General features: G+C 53.2%; 1 protein-coding gene across 6 annotated transcripts in view; it reads left to right on the top strand.

Annotated features, from left to right (window-relative positions):
* CACNB2 (calcium voltage-gated channel auxiliary subunit beta 2) overlaps nt 1-17,941 on the top strand; it is a 344,461-nt gene that overhangs the window by 223,336 nt on the left and 103,184 nt on the right. For 4 of the 6 annotated variants that reach the window (XM_068146356.1, XM_068146359.1, XM_068146357.1 and 1 more), the window contains one exon: nt 6,411-6,530. In XM_068146356.1, the coding sequence (XP_068002457.1) occupies nt 6,411-6,530 (120 nt within the window). Of the gene's footprint in view, nt 1-4,870; nt 5,537-6,410; nt 6,531-17,941 lie in introns of those variants that run through there. The other 2 variants (XM_068146362.1, XM_068146360.1) reach the window with 1 other exon arrangement.

Here is a 17,941-nt window from a genome sequence, read left to right as displayed (position 1 = left end):
AGCCAGGCTGGAGAAGGGCCTGGAGCCCCTGGACTAGAGGAAGGGCTGAGGGAGCTGGGGGTGTTGAGGCTGGGGAAGAGGAGGCTGAGGGAGACCTCCTTGCTCTCTGCAGCTCCCTGCAGGGAGGTTGCAGTGAGGAGGGGACAGCCTCTGCTCCTTGGTGTCAAGCCACAGGAGCAGAGGCAATGGTTGCAAGCTGCCCCAGGGGAGGTTCAGGCTGGATGCTAGGAAATCTTTCTTGCCTGGAAGGGTTCTGAGGCCTTGGAATGTTGTGCCCAGGGCAGTGCTGGAGTCCCCATCCCTGGAGGTGTTGAAGCAGTGTGTGGAGCTGGTGCTTAGGGCCATGGTTTGGTGCTGAGCCTGCAGTGCTGGGTGGAGGTTGGACTGGGTGAGCCTGGAGGTCTCTTCCAGGCAGATCTAGTCTGTGATTCTGAATGTATTCACACAGTATCACAGTATCACTAAGGTTGGAAGAGACTTCAAAGATCATCAAGTCCAACTATTCTTAGCTGATATAAAAAGTATTCAGGAGTTTGTGAAGTGAATTCATGGCAGTTGTGTGTCGGGTAGAGAGGCTCTGCAGAGGGACCTCGACAGGCTGGACAGATGGGCAGAGGCCAAGGGCAGGAGATTGAACACATCCAAGTGCCAGGTTCTGCACATTGGCCACAGCAACCCCATGCAGTGCTACAGGCTGGGGTCAGAGTGGCTGAGAGCAGCCAGGCAGAGAGGGACCTGGGGGTGCTGGTTGATGGTAGGATGAACATGAGCCTGCAGTGTGCCCAGGTGGCCAGGAGGGCCAATGGCATCCTGGCCTGCATTAAGAACAGTGTGGCCAGCAGGAGCAGGGAGGTCATTCTGCCCCTGCACACTGCACTGGTTAGGCCACACCTCGAGTCCTGTGTCCAGTTCTGGGGCCCTCAGTTTAGGAAGGAGGTTGACTTGCTGGAACGAGTCCAGAGAAGGGCAACAAAGCTGGGGAGGGGTCTGGAGCACAGCCCTGTGAGGAGAGGCTGAGGGAGCTGGGGTTGCTTAGCCTGGAGAGGAGGAGACTCAGGGGTGACCTTCTTGCTCTCTCCAACTCCCTGAAGGGGGGTTGTAAACAGGCAGAGGTTGGTGTCTTCTCCCAGGCAGCCAGCACCAGAACAAGAGGACACAGTCTCAGGCTGCGCCAGGGGAAGTTCAGGCTGGAGGTCAGGAGGAAGTTCTACACACAGAGAGTGATTGCCCATTGGGATGTGCTGCCCAGGGAGGTGGTGGAGTCACCATCACTGGAGGTGTTCAGTAGGAGACTTGATAGGGTGCTTGGTGCCATGGGTTAGTTGATTAGGTGGTGTTGGATGATAGGTTGGACACGATGATCTTGAAGGTCTCTTCCAACCTGGTCTATTCTATTCTACTCTTCTATTCTATTCTATTCTATTCTATTCTATTCTATTCTATTCTATTCTATTCTATTCTATTCTATTCTATTCTACTTTCCTTCCATTGCCTTCCAGTTTGTTTTCCATGCTTAGGAAGTGAAGAAGCTCCCAGCTTCTCTTTTCCACAGAAGATTGACATGCCCATGCCCATCCCACTGGGAAACTAAATGTAATGTTGGGCTTGATGGCTGTGATTTATCAATAGCATCACAAGAAATTGGCTCACCATGGTTTGCTGGATGTGTGTTGGGACTGTGGCCAACAAGACAGCAGTGGCAATGATCTCTGCGGCCTGGCAGGTGGAACTCCAGTTTCAGCAATTCCAGCCTGACCCAACAGGCTCTTTCCCTCCTTAAGGGAGGTAGGAATTAGGTGTCTGTGCTTTGTGACTCTGTAGGGGGAGGACCAGCTAGGCACCAGGTCTAGGGAGCCCAGAGAGTGACTGCACCTCTGGGGGGTTCTTCATCTCATTGTCAGCTTCTCTTAACGGTGTGATGACTTCAGTGGGTTTGGCCACAGGCTACTTTTGGCTCAAGTGTAATAGGACCTTACCTTTACACTGAACCTCTAGGACAAGCTGACCCCACTTAATGGCTGAGAGAAAGCCTGTGGGTGTTTGTTTACCTGGAATTCAGTAAAGCCTTTGACACTGTCTCCCACAGCAACCTCCTGAAGAAACTGGCTGCTGGTGGCTTGGGTGGGTGGAGGCCTTGCTGGGTAAAAACTGGCTGGATAGGCCCAAAGAGTGGTAGGGGATGGAGTTAAATCCGTTTGGTGGCCAGTCACAGGGGGGACCAGTTCTCCTGAATATCTTTATCAGTGTTCTGCAAAGTTAACCCACAGTAAGTCTGCAGATGACAACAAGTTGGGTGAGTGTTGACCTGCTTAAGGATAGAACCACAGAATGGTCAAGGTGGGAAGGGACCTCAAGGCTCAGCCAGTGCCAACCCCCCTGCCATGGCCAGGGACACCTCACACTACAGCAGGTTGCTCACAGCCACATCCAGCCTGGCTGCAAACACCTCCAGGCAGGAGGCTTCCACCACCTCCCTGGGCAACCTGTGCCAGGCTCTCACCACCCTCATGGGGAACACCTTCTTCCTCACAGCCAATCTCAATCTCCCCATTTCTACTTTTGCTCCATCCCCTCCAGTCCTATCACTCCTTGACACCCTCAGAAGTCCCTCCCCAGCTTTCTTGGAGCCCCCTTGCAGATCCTGGAAGGCCACAAGAAGGTCTCCTGGGAGCCTTCTCCTCTCCAGCCTGCACAACCCCAACTCTCTCAGGCTGTCTCCATAGGAGAGCAGCTCCAGGCCTCTGCTCATCCTCGTGGCCCTTCTCTGGACACCTTCCAGCCCCTCCAGATCCTTCCTGGCACAGAGGCTCCAGAACTGGCCCCAGAGCTCCAGCTGTGATCTCAGCAGAAAGGCTCTGCAGAAGAATGTGGACAGGCTGGATCAATGGGCCACAGCCAGTGGTGTGAGAGGCCAAGTGCCAAGTTCTGTACTTGGATCACAACAACCTTGTGTAACATTCCAGGCTTGGAGAAGAGTGGCTGGACAGCTGCCCACTGGAAATGGACCTGTGGGTACTGGTCAATAGCCAGCTGAATATGAGGTAGCAGTGTGCTGAGGTGGCCAAGTGGGCCAGTAGGATCCTGGCTTGTATCACAATGGTGTGGCCAGCAGGAGCAGGGAAGAGATCAGCTCTGTGTGCTCAGTACTGGGGAGGCTGCACCCCCTGTTTGGTCTCAAGCCCTTTACTACAAGAAGGACATTGAGGTGCTGGAGCAGGTCCAAAGAGCAGCAAAGCTGGGGAGGGGTCTGGAGAACAGGGCTGGGGAGGAGCAGCTGAGGGAGCTGGGGGTGCTTAGTCTGTGGAAGAGACAGCTGGTGCTGGAGGCCTGGAGCAGGCTGCCCAGAGAGGTTGTGGAGTCTCCTGCTCTGAGGACTTTCCAAATCCACCTGGATGTGCTCCTGTATGCCCTGCCCTGGGTGCTGCTGCTCTGGCAGGGGGGTTGGACTGGATGATCTCTGGAGGTCCCTTCCAACTCCCAGCAATATGATTCTGTGAACTGATTTGCTCTGACAGTGGTTATATGGAGGCTGCTGCAGTGTTGTCGTGAGGCAGTCTGGTTAGCACAGGCACAATCTGTGGCAGGACTGGACCTTGCTGGGACATGCTGATGTGACACAAGCATGACCACAGGTGCTCAGCTGCCATCTCTATTCTCTCTTTGCCCTGGACCTGTGTGATTTGGGGGGATGCAGGCACTGCAGCCAGCTGCACTCATGTTACACAGCTGGAAAGTTGTGTGGCTGGAGCTGACCATGCCCTAGTGTGTCCCAGGCCAGTTTGTGACTGAGAGTACCATGTAGAAATCATAGAATTCTAGAACAGCCTAGGTTGGAAGGGGCCTCAGAGATCACTTACTCCAAACCCCTGCTATGGGCAGGGACAGCTCTCAACTAGACTCTGCTGCTCAAGGCCTCATCCAACCTGGCCTTGAACACCTCCAGGGAGGAGGCAGCCACAGCCTCCCTGGGCAACCTGTGCCAGAGTCTCACCACCCTTGTGCTGAAGAACTTCTTCCTCAGCTCCAGTCCAACCCTGCTCTGCCTCAGCTTCAAACCATTCCCCCTTGGCCTGGCTCCAGACACCCTCAGGGAAAGTCTCTCTGCAGCCTTCCTGTAGGATCCCTTCAGGTCCTGGCAGGCAGCTCTAAGGTCTCCCCAGAGTCTTCTCCAGGCTGCACACCCCCAGCTCCCTCAGCCTGTGCTCACAGCAGAGCTGCCCCAGCCTTTGGATCATCTTTGTGTCCCTCCTTCAGACTTGCTCCGGCAGTTCCATGTCCTCCTCATGCTGGGCTGGTTCACCAGAACTGGAGGCAGCATTGAGTTGTGGTCTCAGCGACCACAGAGTGTCGTTTGGCTTTGGCCCTCTTAGGCTCTGTTGTCGGTGTGTTCAGCGTGGAGCTGCTTTGCTTCTTTGCTCCGCCGATGTCCGCAATCCCTAAGGAGGAACCAGAGGGTTAAAGGGCAGCTCGGCAGGCCGGGGGTTGGATGTGGGGGGATGTGTGAGTGGGGGCGGCGGAGGGCAGGGGTGCCGTGGGGCGGCGGGGGGCAGGGGAGCCGGCGGGCAGGGGCAGGGGAGCCGGCGGGCGGGGGCAGGGGAGCCGGCGGGGAGCAGGGGAGCCGGCGGGGAGCAGGGGAGCGCAGCCCGGCGTGGCGGGCACCCGGCTGGCGGCAGACAGCTGCCGGAACGAGCTGCCGCACCAGCTTGCAGTTTCGCAGGGACCTTGCTTCGCCCAGCTGTTTACCCTTGAGATGCAAAATGGCAATTTGGCATAGGCTGGCGAGCCGGTGTGATGCGAGCATCTGCGTAAGAGGCTGCACGGAGAGAGCATGCCCAGTGAGCCGAGCGGCGCCGGTACCCCACCCCCAGCCAGCTAGGAGGAGATGGGATGAACTTTGCACTCGCAAATGTCACTGCATACATTTTGCACAGGATTTTAAAAGGTTCTCTTATAAGCACTATTTTTAACAGCCAGTTCCACCCTCCCACCCCACCCCAACCAGAGAGGAGTAAGCCCTGGGTGGTTTTTCTGTGATTGATCTTCAGCTGATGATCAACTGAAGCCTCTCTCACTACCTTTACCTGAAGCCTGCTGTGTTTTGCCTTTTGGAGGTGGTGTGGGGGTGGTGGGGATATATTTTTTCTGGTGGTCGTTTTGGTTTTGTTGGGTCTCTGCTTTGTTTTGCGGTGTTTGGGGTGTTTTTTTGTGTGGTGTTTTTTGGGGGGTTTTGCCTTTTGGCTGTTTTTTTTTAACTGGCATGAGAAAAAATCCGAATTCAATCGCAGCAGAGTGCTGGGAAGCGGTGAGGCTGCGAGCTTGAAAGGCAAAGGGAAGAGCAGGGAGGCTCTGGGAGCAGAGCATGGATAGGAAAGGAGCGGTGGGGATCCTGCGGTGCTCAGTGTGCACATGTTTGCTGGGATCAGTGCCGGGCGCTGCAGCTGCGGACAATCACTGAGCTGTCTGGCTAATGAAGGCCACCTGGATCAGGCTTCTGAAAAGAGCCAAAGGAGGACGTCTGAAGAATTCTGATATCTGTGTAAGCGCTATACCTTTTCCTTATCAGCCTCTGTTCCGTGCCTGGCAGTGGGGGAGGGGGGGAGGGAGAGGAGAAGACGAAGAGGAGAGTTGTTTTCGTTCCGACCGAATTAGCAGAACTCTGGTTTTGTATGCGGGCAGCTGCAGAGGGAGAGCAAGGCTGGCGTTATTTATGGAGCTCTCCTGGCGCTGTGGCTGCTTCCAGCCGGGAGAGATGGGGACGTGCCTTGAGTCCAGGTGGATTTTATTGCTTGGAAGTTGATTTGTGGTCATTTGCACGTTTTGCTGAAGGGCAGGGATGGATACCAGCCATTTGCAGTGCTGATGGGGAAAGTGTGTCAGGTAAAGAGGTTGCCTAGGAATAAAGATGGCTAGCAGAGGTTGGAGCTGTTGGCAGGGATGCTGTGCAATGAGAATCACTGACACGGGGTTTGTGTTTTGCTGATCAAAGTTCTGCTCCCTTGCTTATCCTGCCACTGGTTAGAGTTAGGATTTTCAGGGAGCCATCCTTGAGGCTGCTGTGCGTCCTTCAGCCCTGCACTGCACCACTGCTGTAACTCTACAGAGCAACTGGCTCTGCTTGCTGAAAAGCAGAGAAATACAAGCAGGGGAATGGTGCAGGAAATAAACCACTGGGAGTGACCCCTGCCCCTCTGGAAAGGCATCAGAAGAAACCCTTTATCGAGAGAGAGAATTCCCCTGAGTGACTGTCCCCATGGGGGCAGTTGCTCATGTTTTATTTTCTTTGCTTTACTCAGGGATGCAGGAGTGAGAGCAAAGGCAAGAGGTGTGCCCCCTCCTGCTCTCTGGGGTTTGTTTTGTTGTTGGTTTTTTCCAACCCTGCGCCAACTTGTGCCGTTGTTGTGCCCGCGCAGGGTTCGGCGGACTCCTACACCAGCCGTCCATCCGACTCAGATGTGTCTCTGGAAGAAGACAGGGAAGCAGTGCGCAGAGAGGCAGAGCGACAAGCCCAGGCACAGCTGGAAAAAGCAAAGGTAAGCAGGTGCTTCGTGGCCTCAGGAAAACCTCCAGGGACTGCCATCTCATCCCCTATAGAATCATAGAATTGCATAGGGTTGGAAGGGACCTCAAGGCTCAGCCAGCCCCCACCCCCCTGCCGTGGGCCAGGGACACCTCACACCACAGCAGCTTGCTCACAGCCACATCCAGCCTGGCCTTCAGAAACCTCCAGCCAGGAGGCTCAAACCACCTCCCTGGGCAACTTGTGCCAGTCTCTCACCACCCTCCTGGGGAACAACTTCTTCCTCACAGCCAATCTCAATCTCCCCACTTCTAGTTTTGCTCCATCCCCCCCAGTCCTATCACTCCCTGACACCCTCAAAAGTCCCTCCCCAGCTTTCTTGGAGCCCCCTGCAGATCCTGGAAGGCCACCAGAAGGTCTCCTGGAAGCCTTCTCTTCTCCAGACTGAACAGCCCTTGCTGGTTTTAATGTGGTAACACAGAGCATAAGACCTCTGATGCTCTCACAACAGTAGGAAAGATGTTTTCCAGGGGAAAAAAAATTCCCTCAGCATCATTTTTATCTCAAAGGCACTTGACTGGCTGGCTCATTTCAGAGCAATCCTCTTGCAGTGTGTGCATTTCTCCTCCTGTTGAAGATAGCCATTTGTTTGCAGGCACGGGGGCCATGCTGTGAGTCCTTACTGAAGGCGCTTGTGGGTGTTTGGCTGTGGCTGTTGGGTTGCAATGAGCTGGCCCAGCACCCTGGCAAGCTGAGTCTCAGAACTGACCAGTGTAGGGGACTCCACCTCTTCCCTTGGGAGGTGATTCCAGTGTCCCACTGGCACCCTTGAACTTACAGTTCTAGAAATCAGCCCACAGACATCCTGCTTAGCCTCTGTAAGTGGAGGATCTAGTGTGAGGAGTCCCTACCCATGGCAGAGGGGTTGCAACTAGATGGTCCTTGGGGTCCCTTCCAGCCCTAACAATTCTATGATTCTATGATCAGGCTCTACAAGCCATATGAAAGGGAGAGGATCTGTCACAAAGGGGTGGTTGTTGTTGTTGGTTTTGTGCCTGGAGACTTTCCTGGCTCACTTTACAGTTTGTCTGTTAAATGACCCTGTGAGTAAGATGCTGGAGGACTTGTTACAATTTCTCCCTTCTCTCTCCATCCCCCTGGCAGACAGTGACAGCTGAGGAAGGAAGCACTACATCAATGTGGAGTTGATAGTGGAGTTTGTTTTCCACCAGATGCACCTAGGGTGTGAGGGTTTGAGCAGTGGCAGGGGATGGGCTTGTTTTCCTTCCAGCCCTGCTGTATCTTCAGGTACAGTTGCACCTGTGAAAACACTGCTCACCTTGTGGGTTAGCAGTTCTTTATCTCAGCATTCCAGTTGCTCTTTCTGTGTGTGTGCTATCTGCCAGATCTCAGGCTGCTGTTGGTTTTCCTCCTTTTCCTTGTTTAAACGCACTCCTGAGCTCCCTCCTCACACTTACCTGACCCACATTTCTCATTCATTTTCATAGAAGCATAGAATTGTCAGGGTTGGAAGGGACCTCAAGGATCATTCAGTTCCAACCCCCCCTGCTATGAGCAGGACACCCCACACCACATCAGATTGCTCAGAGCCACATCCAGCCTGGCCTTCAAAACCTCCAGGGATGAGGCTTGCACCACCTCCCTGGGCAACCTGTTCCTCTCTGACTCCTCTCCTCCATTTTGCCTTGGGTTTTATTTCCCTTTCTCTCTCCCTGTCCTATTCTGTTGCCTTTCCCACTGCCAGAATTGCATCTGTCCATTTATGCCACCTGTTTTACAAGGGTTTTGCAGAAGTTCAGGAGTCCACATCACTGAGCTGTGCACCTCCTCCCATGGCTGGGGCCAGCTCCAGAAATAACACACAGCAGCAGTGCAGGAGCAGACAGCTGCACTGGGCCAGGAAACCTGAAGAGGGAAGTCACAGATGTGTTCTGGGGAGTGGAGTTGGTAACTGGTGTTTCATAAGAGCTTTTTGATGAGCTGCTGGGATTTGTCAACTGTAGATGCTGCTGAACATCTCTTGAAGTTGGGTTGTGCTGCCTTGGGATCTGTATAGCAGAGACTCAACAGAAGTAGCCTGCTGCTTCCCTTCTACCTTGTGTCTTGGAGATGCTGCTGATCACAGGCAGGATTATCAGGGTTGTTATCAGGGTTGCTTTGGGCTAGTTTGAGATGTCTTTGCTTTTAGGATAGAGTTTTTTAAGGCCAAGCTGGATGTGTCTGATCTAGTGTGAGGTGTCCCTGGCCATGGCAGGGGGATTGGAACTGGATGATCCCTGAAGTCCCTTCCAACCCTGACAACTCTGATTCTAAAGGCTGCCCTGAAATTCAGGTGAAGTACTGAATTTTATCAGGCAGTGCAGAACCTTCAGGGGAAGAGCTGAAGCATAATACCTGGCAGGCTGCTCAGGGTAGCAGTGCAGCACTTGCTGCTGTGCCGATGCATCTCCCAGCGCTGAGTAAATCTATGCCAGTGTTGCTATGGGGATTTGGCTCACTGCTGCTGGCCCCGATGCATGGACAGCCCTTATGTAATATTCATGACCTCTAGCACAGCTGCCGTTGTAGTTTGTGGAGGAGCTGCTCGCAGAGCCTGGACTTTGTCAAGCTGTATTTCTATACATCAAAGCAAAGCAATGTTCTCACTCCAGCTGGCATAAGATGCAGGCTCTGGGTCTGACACTGTCTGAGGCTGTAAGACGACGTGTGAGCAGTCAAACAGCAAAGGCACTGCCAAGATCAACCTGCTCTAACAATGGGTAATTGCCCTCGTAGAGGAAACACAACAGGAGTGGTTTAAACCCTTTGTGCTTTGAAGCTGGAACTACGTTAGCAGCTTTGTTTCTGGAGTCAGACCTCAGACACCATTCCAGGCTGTAATGTATGGAAATGATTGTGTGTAGTGGCTACAGTGGTGTGATATTTGGGCTGGTGTGATATTTACAGCAGCAATGTTAAATAACATGTTCTCTGCATTTGCTGCTTAATGAAGTACTGCATACAGTTGGTGCTTACAGTTGGTGCTTGCATTTGGAAGAAATGGTTAAAGCTCTGTAGATGAGGCTTGACCCAGGAGCATAGGCTCACAGGATGTCAGGGCTTGGAAGGGACCTTCAAAGATCAAGTCCAACCCCTGCCAGAGCAGGACCATAGAATCCAGCACAGGAACACATCCAGATGGGTCTTGAAAGGCTCCAGAGAAGGAGACTCCACAACCTCTCTGGGCAGCCTGCTCCAGGGCTCTGAGACCCTCACAGTGATGAAGTTCCTCCTCATGCTGAGGCAGATCCTCCTGTGCTGCAGTTTATATCCATTGCCCCATGCCCTGTTGCAGGGTGCAGCTGAGCAGAGCCTTTCCCTTCCTCTTGACCCCCAGCCCTCAGATATTTATAAACACTTGTTAAATCCCCTCTCAGTCTCCTCTTCTCCAGAGGTCTAAAACATGACACGGAATCCTTCCCTGTCTTCCTTGGTGATTCAGTCCTTCACCTCCCCAGGACACAGGGCACTTAATGAGGTGGGAAGGGATTTCATCTTGAAGAGGGCAGGTTGAGATTAGGAGGAGATTCTTTATAGTGAAGTTGATGAGATGCTGGAACAGATTGCTGAGGGAGGTTGTGGTTGCCTCTTTTCTGGGGGTGTTCAAGGCCAGGCTGGATGAGGCCTTGAGCAGCCTGGGCTGGTGGGAGGTGTCCCTGCCCACGGCAGGGGGTTGGAGCTGGATGATGTTTAGGGTCTCTTCCAACCCAAACCATTCTAAGAATGTATGCCTTGGGCAGCCAAGTCTAGCTGGGAGGCATCTCTGCCCACTGCAGGGGGGGTGGGGTAGGTGATCTCTGAGGTCCCTTCCAGCCCAAGCCTATGATTCCATGAACTCCTCTTGCTGCTGCCTGGCCTCTGCGTGTCCCCAGTGCTGTGTCCTGCAGGCAGCAGGTTACAGCATCACAGTATCACCATGGTTGGAAGAGACCTCAAAGATCGAGTCCAACCTGTCACCACAGACCTCATCACTAGACCATGGCACCAAGTGCCACATCCAATCCCCTCTTGAACACCTCCAGGGATGGGGACTCCACCACCTCCCTGGGCAGCACATCCCAATGGCTAACAACTCTCTCAGTGAAGAACTTTCTCCTCACCTCCAGCCTAAACCTCCCCGGCACAGCTTGAGACTGTGTCCTCTTGTTCTGGTGCTGATTGCTTGATAGAAGAGTCCAACCCCTTCCTGGCTACAACCTCCCTTCAGGTAGTTGCAGAGAGCAATGAGGTCTCCCCTGAGCCTCCTCTTCTCCAGGCTAAGCAACCCCAGCTCCCTCAGCCTCTCCTCACAGGGCTGTGCTCCAGACCCCTCCCCAGCTTTGTTGCCCTTCTCTGGACACCTTCAAGTGTCTCAATGTCCTTCTTAAACTGAGGGGCCTAGAACTGGACACAGGACTCAAGGTGTGACCTAACCAGTGCAGGGTGTGAGTCCAGGGGTTCTGCTCCCTATGGCTCCTTCTCCTTCCCCCTGCCCCTCTGCCAGGTAGAGCCCAGTGACACAGCTGCTTCAACTTTTCTTTTGCCTTTCAAATACTGGGAGTGGAAGTGTTGATCCTAAATAGAGTCACTACTAATTGTATTTGTCACAGGCATTGGGAGAGGATGACACAGATGAATAATGCAGCGGTGGAGGGGAAAATGATGGTGAATTAAGGGGAGAGAAAGAGCTGTTGAACTGTGTCACATGCTTAATGAAAACACTTTAATGACAGCCATTCTCCTGCCTTCCAGCTAGGGAAAACACCTCGAATTGCAGGGAAAAACACAGTAATGAAGCACTCCATGGCAGAGCCTTAGGAGGAGTTGAAAGGTTTTCAACATCTGGATTACTTCTTTTAGGGTTTCTGAGTGTTTGGGCAGAACAGGAGATGGACATCTGCAAGCTGTCCAAAGAGGGGGAAATAAAACCCCAAGGGCTTGTGAGGAAAATCCACCTTCTGGCCACTGAGAGCTGCCTGGGGTTTATGTAAGCTTTGCTTCTCTGGAAAAGGCTTAAGCAGATTTTGCTGACTCACTTTGGCATGCAGCTTACTGGGAGGGAAGGTGGGGCCATGGGCACATGGCTGGAGTCAGCCAGGGACAGAAAATTAAGAGGCAACTGATGAGGCTACCTGCAGGCCAGCAGCTAGTCCCCAGGGAAACAAATCCTCCACAGAAGCTGTGGGGCTGAAAGCTGAGGTGAAATGTTCTTTCTCAGAACAGTTTAGCAATGCAAATGCAGAAAGGCCTGGGGGGAGGGAGGGGTGCTGCATCTCTTGTCTTAAACAGGAAAAAAAACAAACTCAAAAAGCCACATTTCAAGGCTTTGAGGATTTCCTTGGTGTCCTCAGAGTCCATTGCATGTGGCTATGTCTGGGCTGAAGGGGACCTGTGCTGTGGCTGAGTAGGGCATGGTGAAAGTGCAGCGAGAGAAGTGTGGCCAGCAGGGCCAGGGAGGGGATTCTGCCCCCCTGCTCCACTCTGCTGAGACCACAGCTGGAGCTCTGGGGCCAGTTCTGGAGTCTCTGTGCCAGGAAGGCTCTGGAGGTGCTGGAAGGTGTCCAGAGAAGGGCCATGAGGAGGAGCAGAGGGCTGGAGCTGTCCTCAGCCTGTCCTCACAGCAGAGCTGCTCCAGCTTTTGCATCATCTTTGTGGCCTCCTCTGGACTCACTCTCCTGCCCTGCTGCCCACACTGCTCTGGCTGCAGCCCAGCACACAGCTGCCTGCTGGGCTGCATGAGGGCACTGCTGGCTCCTGGGGAGCTGCTCAGCACCCAACACCCCCAGGGCTTTTTCTTCAGGGCTGCTCTCAGCCCACTCTGCCCCCAGCCTGGATTTGTGCCTGGGATTGGCCTGAGCCAGCTGCAGGACCTTGCACTGTGACTTGTTGAACCTCCTGCAGCTGGCTCTGGCCACTTCTCAAGCCTGACACCACCTGCAACACTGCATGCAGTTCCCCAGCATTCCATTAATTATCCCTTAGAAGTACTGCACGAAGAGGGAAGAAATCAAAGGCAGCCTGCAAAGCCCAAGTATTTTGGTGAGCCTTTTAACTTCAGTGCTAAATGAGCTGAAGTTCACCCAAAAGGAAGGGGCCTGCAGCCCTGATTTTTGGGGCTCTCTCTGATGCTGGTAAAATAGGTTCAAATATTCCACTGCTTTATTTTGTCTCAAGCTCATCATCAGGTTTTGACCTAAATAGAGTCAGGTGGTTTATAAACCTCTTCTCCTCTTCAAGAATTGTTTCTTTCTTTATTCTCTTCAGTGTTTTGCCCAAAATGTTCAGCTTGGCCATGTTTTCTCCCATGGGTTTAGATCATGAGATCTACAGAACATTTTCAGGGTTTGGCTACTGAAAGTGCCAGTTACTAATCCAGGATCTCCTTCTCACCTGGGACTAAGGCTCAGCCCTGTGCTCTTTGTGCTCTCTTAAGGATTGTTCCCAGCATCCTTTGGTCTTGAAACTTCCTTCTGGTTGTCAGAGCCTGGTCAATAATTGTGTCCTCTCAGCTCTGCTTTGTTTGCCCTGCTGATGGTATCCTTCTGGGAGTCTCTTAACACCTGGAGTACCCAGAGACCTACTTTCAAATGCCTTTTTAAGGTTTTTCAGGTCAAGGTAGTGGACCAGTGAAATTTGGGTACCAGACATGCCTTTGCTGGCTCTTAGGTAGCAAAACCTCACAGCAGCCTTTCAGTGCCTGAAGGGGGCTACAGGAAAGCTGGGGAGGGACTTTTGGCAAGGGCTTGTGGTGATAGAACAAGAAGGAATGGATTGAAGCTTGAGGAAGGCAGATTTAGACTGGGGATTGGGAAGAAATTCTTTCCAGTGAGGATGGTGAGACACTGGAACAGGTTGCCCAGGGAGGTTGTGGATGTCCCTTCCCTAGAAGTGTTCAAGGCCAGGCTGGATGAGGCCTTGAGCAACCTGAGCTGGTGGGAGGTGTCCTTGCACATGGCAGGGGGGTTGGAACTGGATGATCTTTAACCCCCTTCCAACCCAACCCATTCTATGACTCTGTGAATATAATCTGTCATGGTTTGCTTTCTGTGCTGAAGCAGTGGAGCTGGCAGCTTGTGAGTGGCCTCAGTGCAGTGCATTGCCCCCATACCTGGGCTGGGCCTGGGAGCACAGCTCTGGCAGGTGCTGCAGGCTGGGATCATGCCTGCCTATCCCTGCAAGGCTAAAGGCATGGATAAGATTGTCAGGAGCAATCAGCCCCTGCAGCATGCCAAGACTGGTTATTGAAGTCCTTATTCACTCTCAGGCAGGGGCCCCAGCCTCTGAATGCTCCCCTGCTGCCAGCAGGCAGCAGCAGAGCTAGTTAAGGGATGGCTGCTTAAGCTGCAGCAGCGTTTCTGACAGACTCCAAGTGCCCATTCAGCTCCGTGTGTGCCCTCCTGTTATGTCAGCTTGCTCCAGCAGAGAGACTTTCTGCTTGCTCTGGCTGATGAGAACATGGTGCTGCAGAGAGTAGAATCAGAATCACAGAAGCATTCAGGTTGGAAAAGACCCTCAGGAGCACCAAGCCCAACCCCTGACCCTGCTCTGCGAGGCTCACCCCTAAACCATAGCCCCAAGCACCACATCCAAACCACCTTGAAACACAGCCAGGCTTGGGGACTCCACCACCTCCCTGGGCAGCCTCTGCCAATCCCTGACCACTCTGGCTGGGAACAAATGTTTCCTACTGTCCAGTCTACCCCTGCCCTGCTGCAGCTTGAGGCCATTCCCTCTTGTTCTGTCACTGATTACCTGGGAGAAGAGACCAGCACCAACCGCTTCACAACCTCCTCTCAGGGAGCTGTAGACAGCCAGGAGGTCTCCCCTCAGCCTCCTCTCTTTCACACTAACCAGCCCCAGCTCCTTCCATTGCTCTTCATCAGATTTCTTCTCCAGGCCCTTCCCAGCTTCCTTGCCCTCCTCTGCCCTGGCTCCAGCACCTCCACATCTCTCTGGCATTGAGCTGCCCAACCCTGGACACAATACTGCAGCTGTGGCCTCCCCAGAGCTGAGTGCCAGGGGACAATCCCCTGCCTGCTCCTGCTGGACACAGCATTGCTGATCCCAGCCAGGAGGCCTTTGGCTTTCTTGGCCCCCTGGGCACACTGCTGGCTCCTCTTCAGCTGCTTCTCCATCAGCACCCCCAGGTCCCCTCAGCTTCCTCTGTTTCAAACTAAACATCCCCAGCCCTGAGCCCCAGCAGCTCACATCAGTGCTTGGTGTTAGCTGGTGTGCAGGAGGCTTTTGTTGTTGTTGTTTCATTGATTTCTTCTCCTTTGCCCTTTTGTTTGTGAGTCCCTCCAGTGCATGTCATCATTGAGACAGCTAATGTTGCGTGCCTGGGCGGCTGGGCTTCCATGGGAGCTGGCACAGTGGTCTAGCTGGAAACAAATGAGCTGTTGATCCAAAAGCACAGTTGCAGAGCTGGTTGTTGCTTAGCTGCAGGCGAGCTCTGCAGGGCTGGGTCTGCTCGAGGCAGCTTGCAGGAGACCCTTTTCATTCCCTCCTTTCTGCTTTTACCTAGGGCTGTGACACTGGGGGGTGAAGCAGCTCCCTTCACACTGCTGTCTCTGACCTTCAGCATTCTGTTGTTTGTATTCAGCATCTGCTTTGCCTTGCAGTACAATAGAATGGAATTAACCAGGTTGGAAAAGTCCTTTGAGATCAGCAAGTTCAACCCAACACCATCTAATCAACCAACCCATGGCACCAAGGGCCTCATCCATGCTCTTCCTAAACACCTCCAGGGATGGGGACTCCACCACCTCCCTGGGCAGCACATCCCAATGGCCAATCTCTCTTTCTGAGAAGAACTTCTTCCTAACATCCAGCCTGAACCTCCCCTGGCACAACTTGAGACTGTGTCCTCTTGTTCTGGTGCTGGCTGCCTGGGAGAAGAGACCAACCCCCACCTGGCTACAACCTCCCTTCAGGGTGTTGTAGAGAGCAATGAGGTCTCCCCTGAGCCTCCTCTTCTCCAGGCTAAGCAACCCCAGCTCCCTCAGCCTCTCCTCACAGGGCTGTGCTCCAGACCCCTCCCCAGCTTTCTTGCCCTTCTCTGGACACCTTCCAGCATCTCAACATCTTTCCTAACCTGAGGAGCCCAGAACTGGACACAGGACTCGAGGTGTGGCCTAAGCAGTGCTGAGCACAGGGCAGGATGAGCTCCCTGCTCCTGCTGGCCACACTGTTCCTGTGTTCACACTTGCTCTGCACTGCTGCCTCTCCTCGTGGTGGCTATTCCCTGGAGCAGTTTTACCATTCTCACTGCTGGGCTGTGCTGTCTGGAGGCTGGAGTTGTGCCTTCCTCTGGCATCAAAACCTCTGTCATCTCCTGTTCATGATGTAGTTATGGATCCATCAGATCTGCTTCATAGGCTCCCTCTGCTCTTCTGTTTCTTGGAGAGGAGTAGAGAGTGGAGGGTGTTGTGGGGTGTATTAAGAAGAATGTGATCAGCAGGTCGTGGGAGGTTCTCCTCCCTCTCTTCTCTGCATGAGTGAGGCCATACCTGGAGTGTTGTGCCCAGTTCTGGCTTTCCAGTTCAAGAGAGACAGGGACCTGCTGGAGAGAGTCCAAAAAGATGCTGAGGAGACTGGAGCATCTCTCTGATAAGGAGAGGTTGAGCCCCGGGGCTGTTCAGCCTGGAGAGGGGATCTGATCAATAGCTAAAGGGTGGGGAGCAAGAGGATGGGGCTGGGCTCTTTTCAGTGATAGGCCAAGGGGCAACAGGCACCAGCTAGAATGCTGGAGGTTTCACTTAAGGAAATCTTCACTGTGAGGCTGCTGGAGGCCTGGAGCAGGCTGCCCAGAGAGGTTGTGGAGTCTCCTTCTCTGGAGACTTTCCAAACCCACCTGGATGTGTTCCTGTGTGACCTGCTCTGGCAGGGGGTTGGATATGATGATCTCTGGAGGTCCCTTCCAACCCTCATTGTGCTGTGATTCTGTGATCAGCAAGACCTTTGGGTGTGCTGGAAACCACAAGTGAGGAACCTAAACTGAAAGGGGCTGCCCAGAGAGGTTGTGGAGTCTCCCTCTGTGCAGCCTTTCACAACCCACTCAGACATGTTCAGCCTGTCCAAGGTGAACCTGCTTTATTGGGGGGTTGGATAGATGTTCTCCAGAGGTCCCTTCTGACCCCCAGCTTGCTAGGATTCTGTGGTTCATGCTACCTGGGGCTGCAGAGTCCACCTGCAGAGTGCTCAGGCCAGCCCTGATTGGGACTTGGGCACTGCTGACTGAAAGGGCCAGCTGTTGGCTTAGATGCTGGAGGTTTTGAAGGCCAGGCTGGATGTGGCTCTGGACAACCTGCTGTAGTGTGCAATGCCCCTGCCAATGGCAGGGGGGATGGAACTGATGACCCTTGAGGTCCCTTCCAACCCTGACAATTCTGTGACTCTATGAATCTGTGCTGCTGTGAGGGTCAGCAGAGCCTGTGAAGGGTCATGGGGATCTTAGAAGAGGAGGAGCAGTGGCTTTGGGGATGCTGTGTGTGGGTGGTGGGGTGTGAGTGTGGCTGATGAAGCCATGGAGAGGAGGAACTGAGCTTGCCAGGTGGCTCAGGCTGGCACAAAGTGGAGGGCTCACACTGGTGCTGGTTAGAGGCAGATGCTGCTAAACAAAGCAATTTCCAGTTCAGGCAGATGTGCCTTGGGTCATTAAGTTCCCTGAGGTTTATTGAGTCTGATTTACTTCTGCCAGCATCCCAGCCAGGGTGCTGCAATCCACACCTGCCATTTCCTCAGCAGCTGGCCCAGCTCTCTGCATCCTGGGGGGGGGGCTAAGCAGTTGCCATCTGGCTTTTTTACTGACAAGAGAATCCTGACTCATATCCAGGGGAGAAAATAAGATTTCAGGGCACAGACTAAAGGTAACTAAGATGTTTGTAATCCCCTCCAAGTGAATGCTGAGCTTTGGTGCATCTGGAATGCCTATTTTGGGGATGATTTCCATAATGTTCTCTTTTCTAATCTCAGTGATTGATGTGGCCTTCATATTTCAATTACAGCTGCAGGTAGGATCTGTTTGGAGATTCTTAGGGAGTTTAGCTTTGTTTAAGAAACCTTTTGCTGTTCCACAGTTCCACCTGCACACAGATGTTTCCACTCCAGGTTCCTACAAGCATTCAGGCTCTTGGTGAATCCTCAGCTCAGCAAGATGAGGGGTTTAGAGGTCTGTGGATCTGGACCTGCGTGTAGAATAGAATTAACCAGGTTGGAAAAGACCTTTGAGATCATCAAGTCCAACCTATCACCCAGCACCATCTGATCAACTAACCCATGGCATCAAGTGCCTCATCCAGGCTCTTCCTAAACACCTCCAGGGATGGTGACTCCACCACCTCCCTGGGTAGCACATCCCAATGGCCAATCTCTCTTGCTGGGAAG

The sequence above is a fragment of the Melanerpes formicivorus genome, unplaced genomic scaffold (assembly GCF_026170545.1).
Source record: "Melanerpes formicivorus ecotype bairdi unplaced genomic scaffold, bMelFor1.0.p_v2 SCAF_13, whole genome shotgun sequence".
Classification (NCBI taxonomy): Eukaryota; Metazoa; Chordata; class Aves; order Piciformes; family Picidae; genus Melanerpes; species Melanerpes formicivorus.
This window is presented reverse-complemented; position numbering and strand designations above follow the sequence as displayed.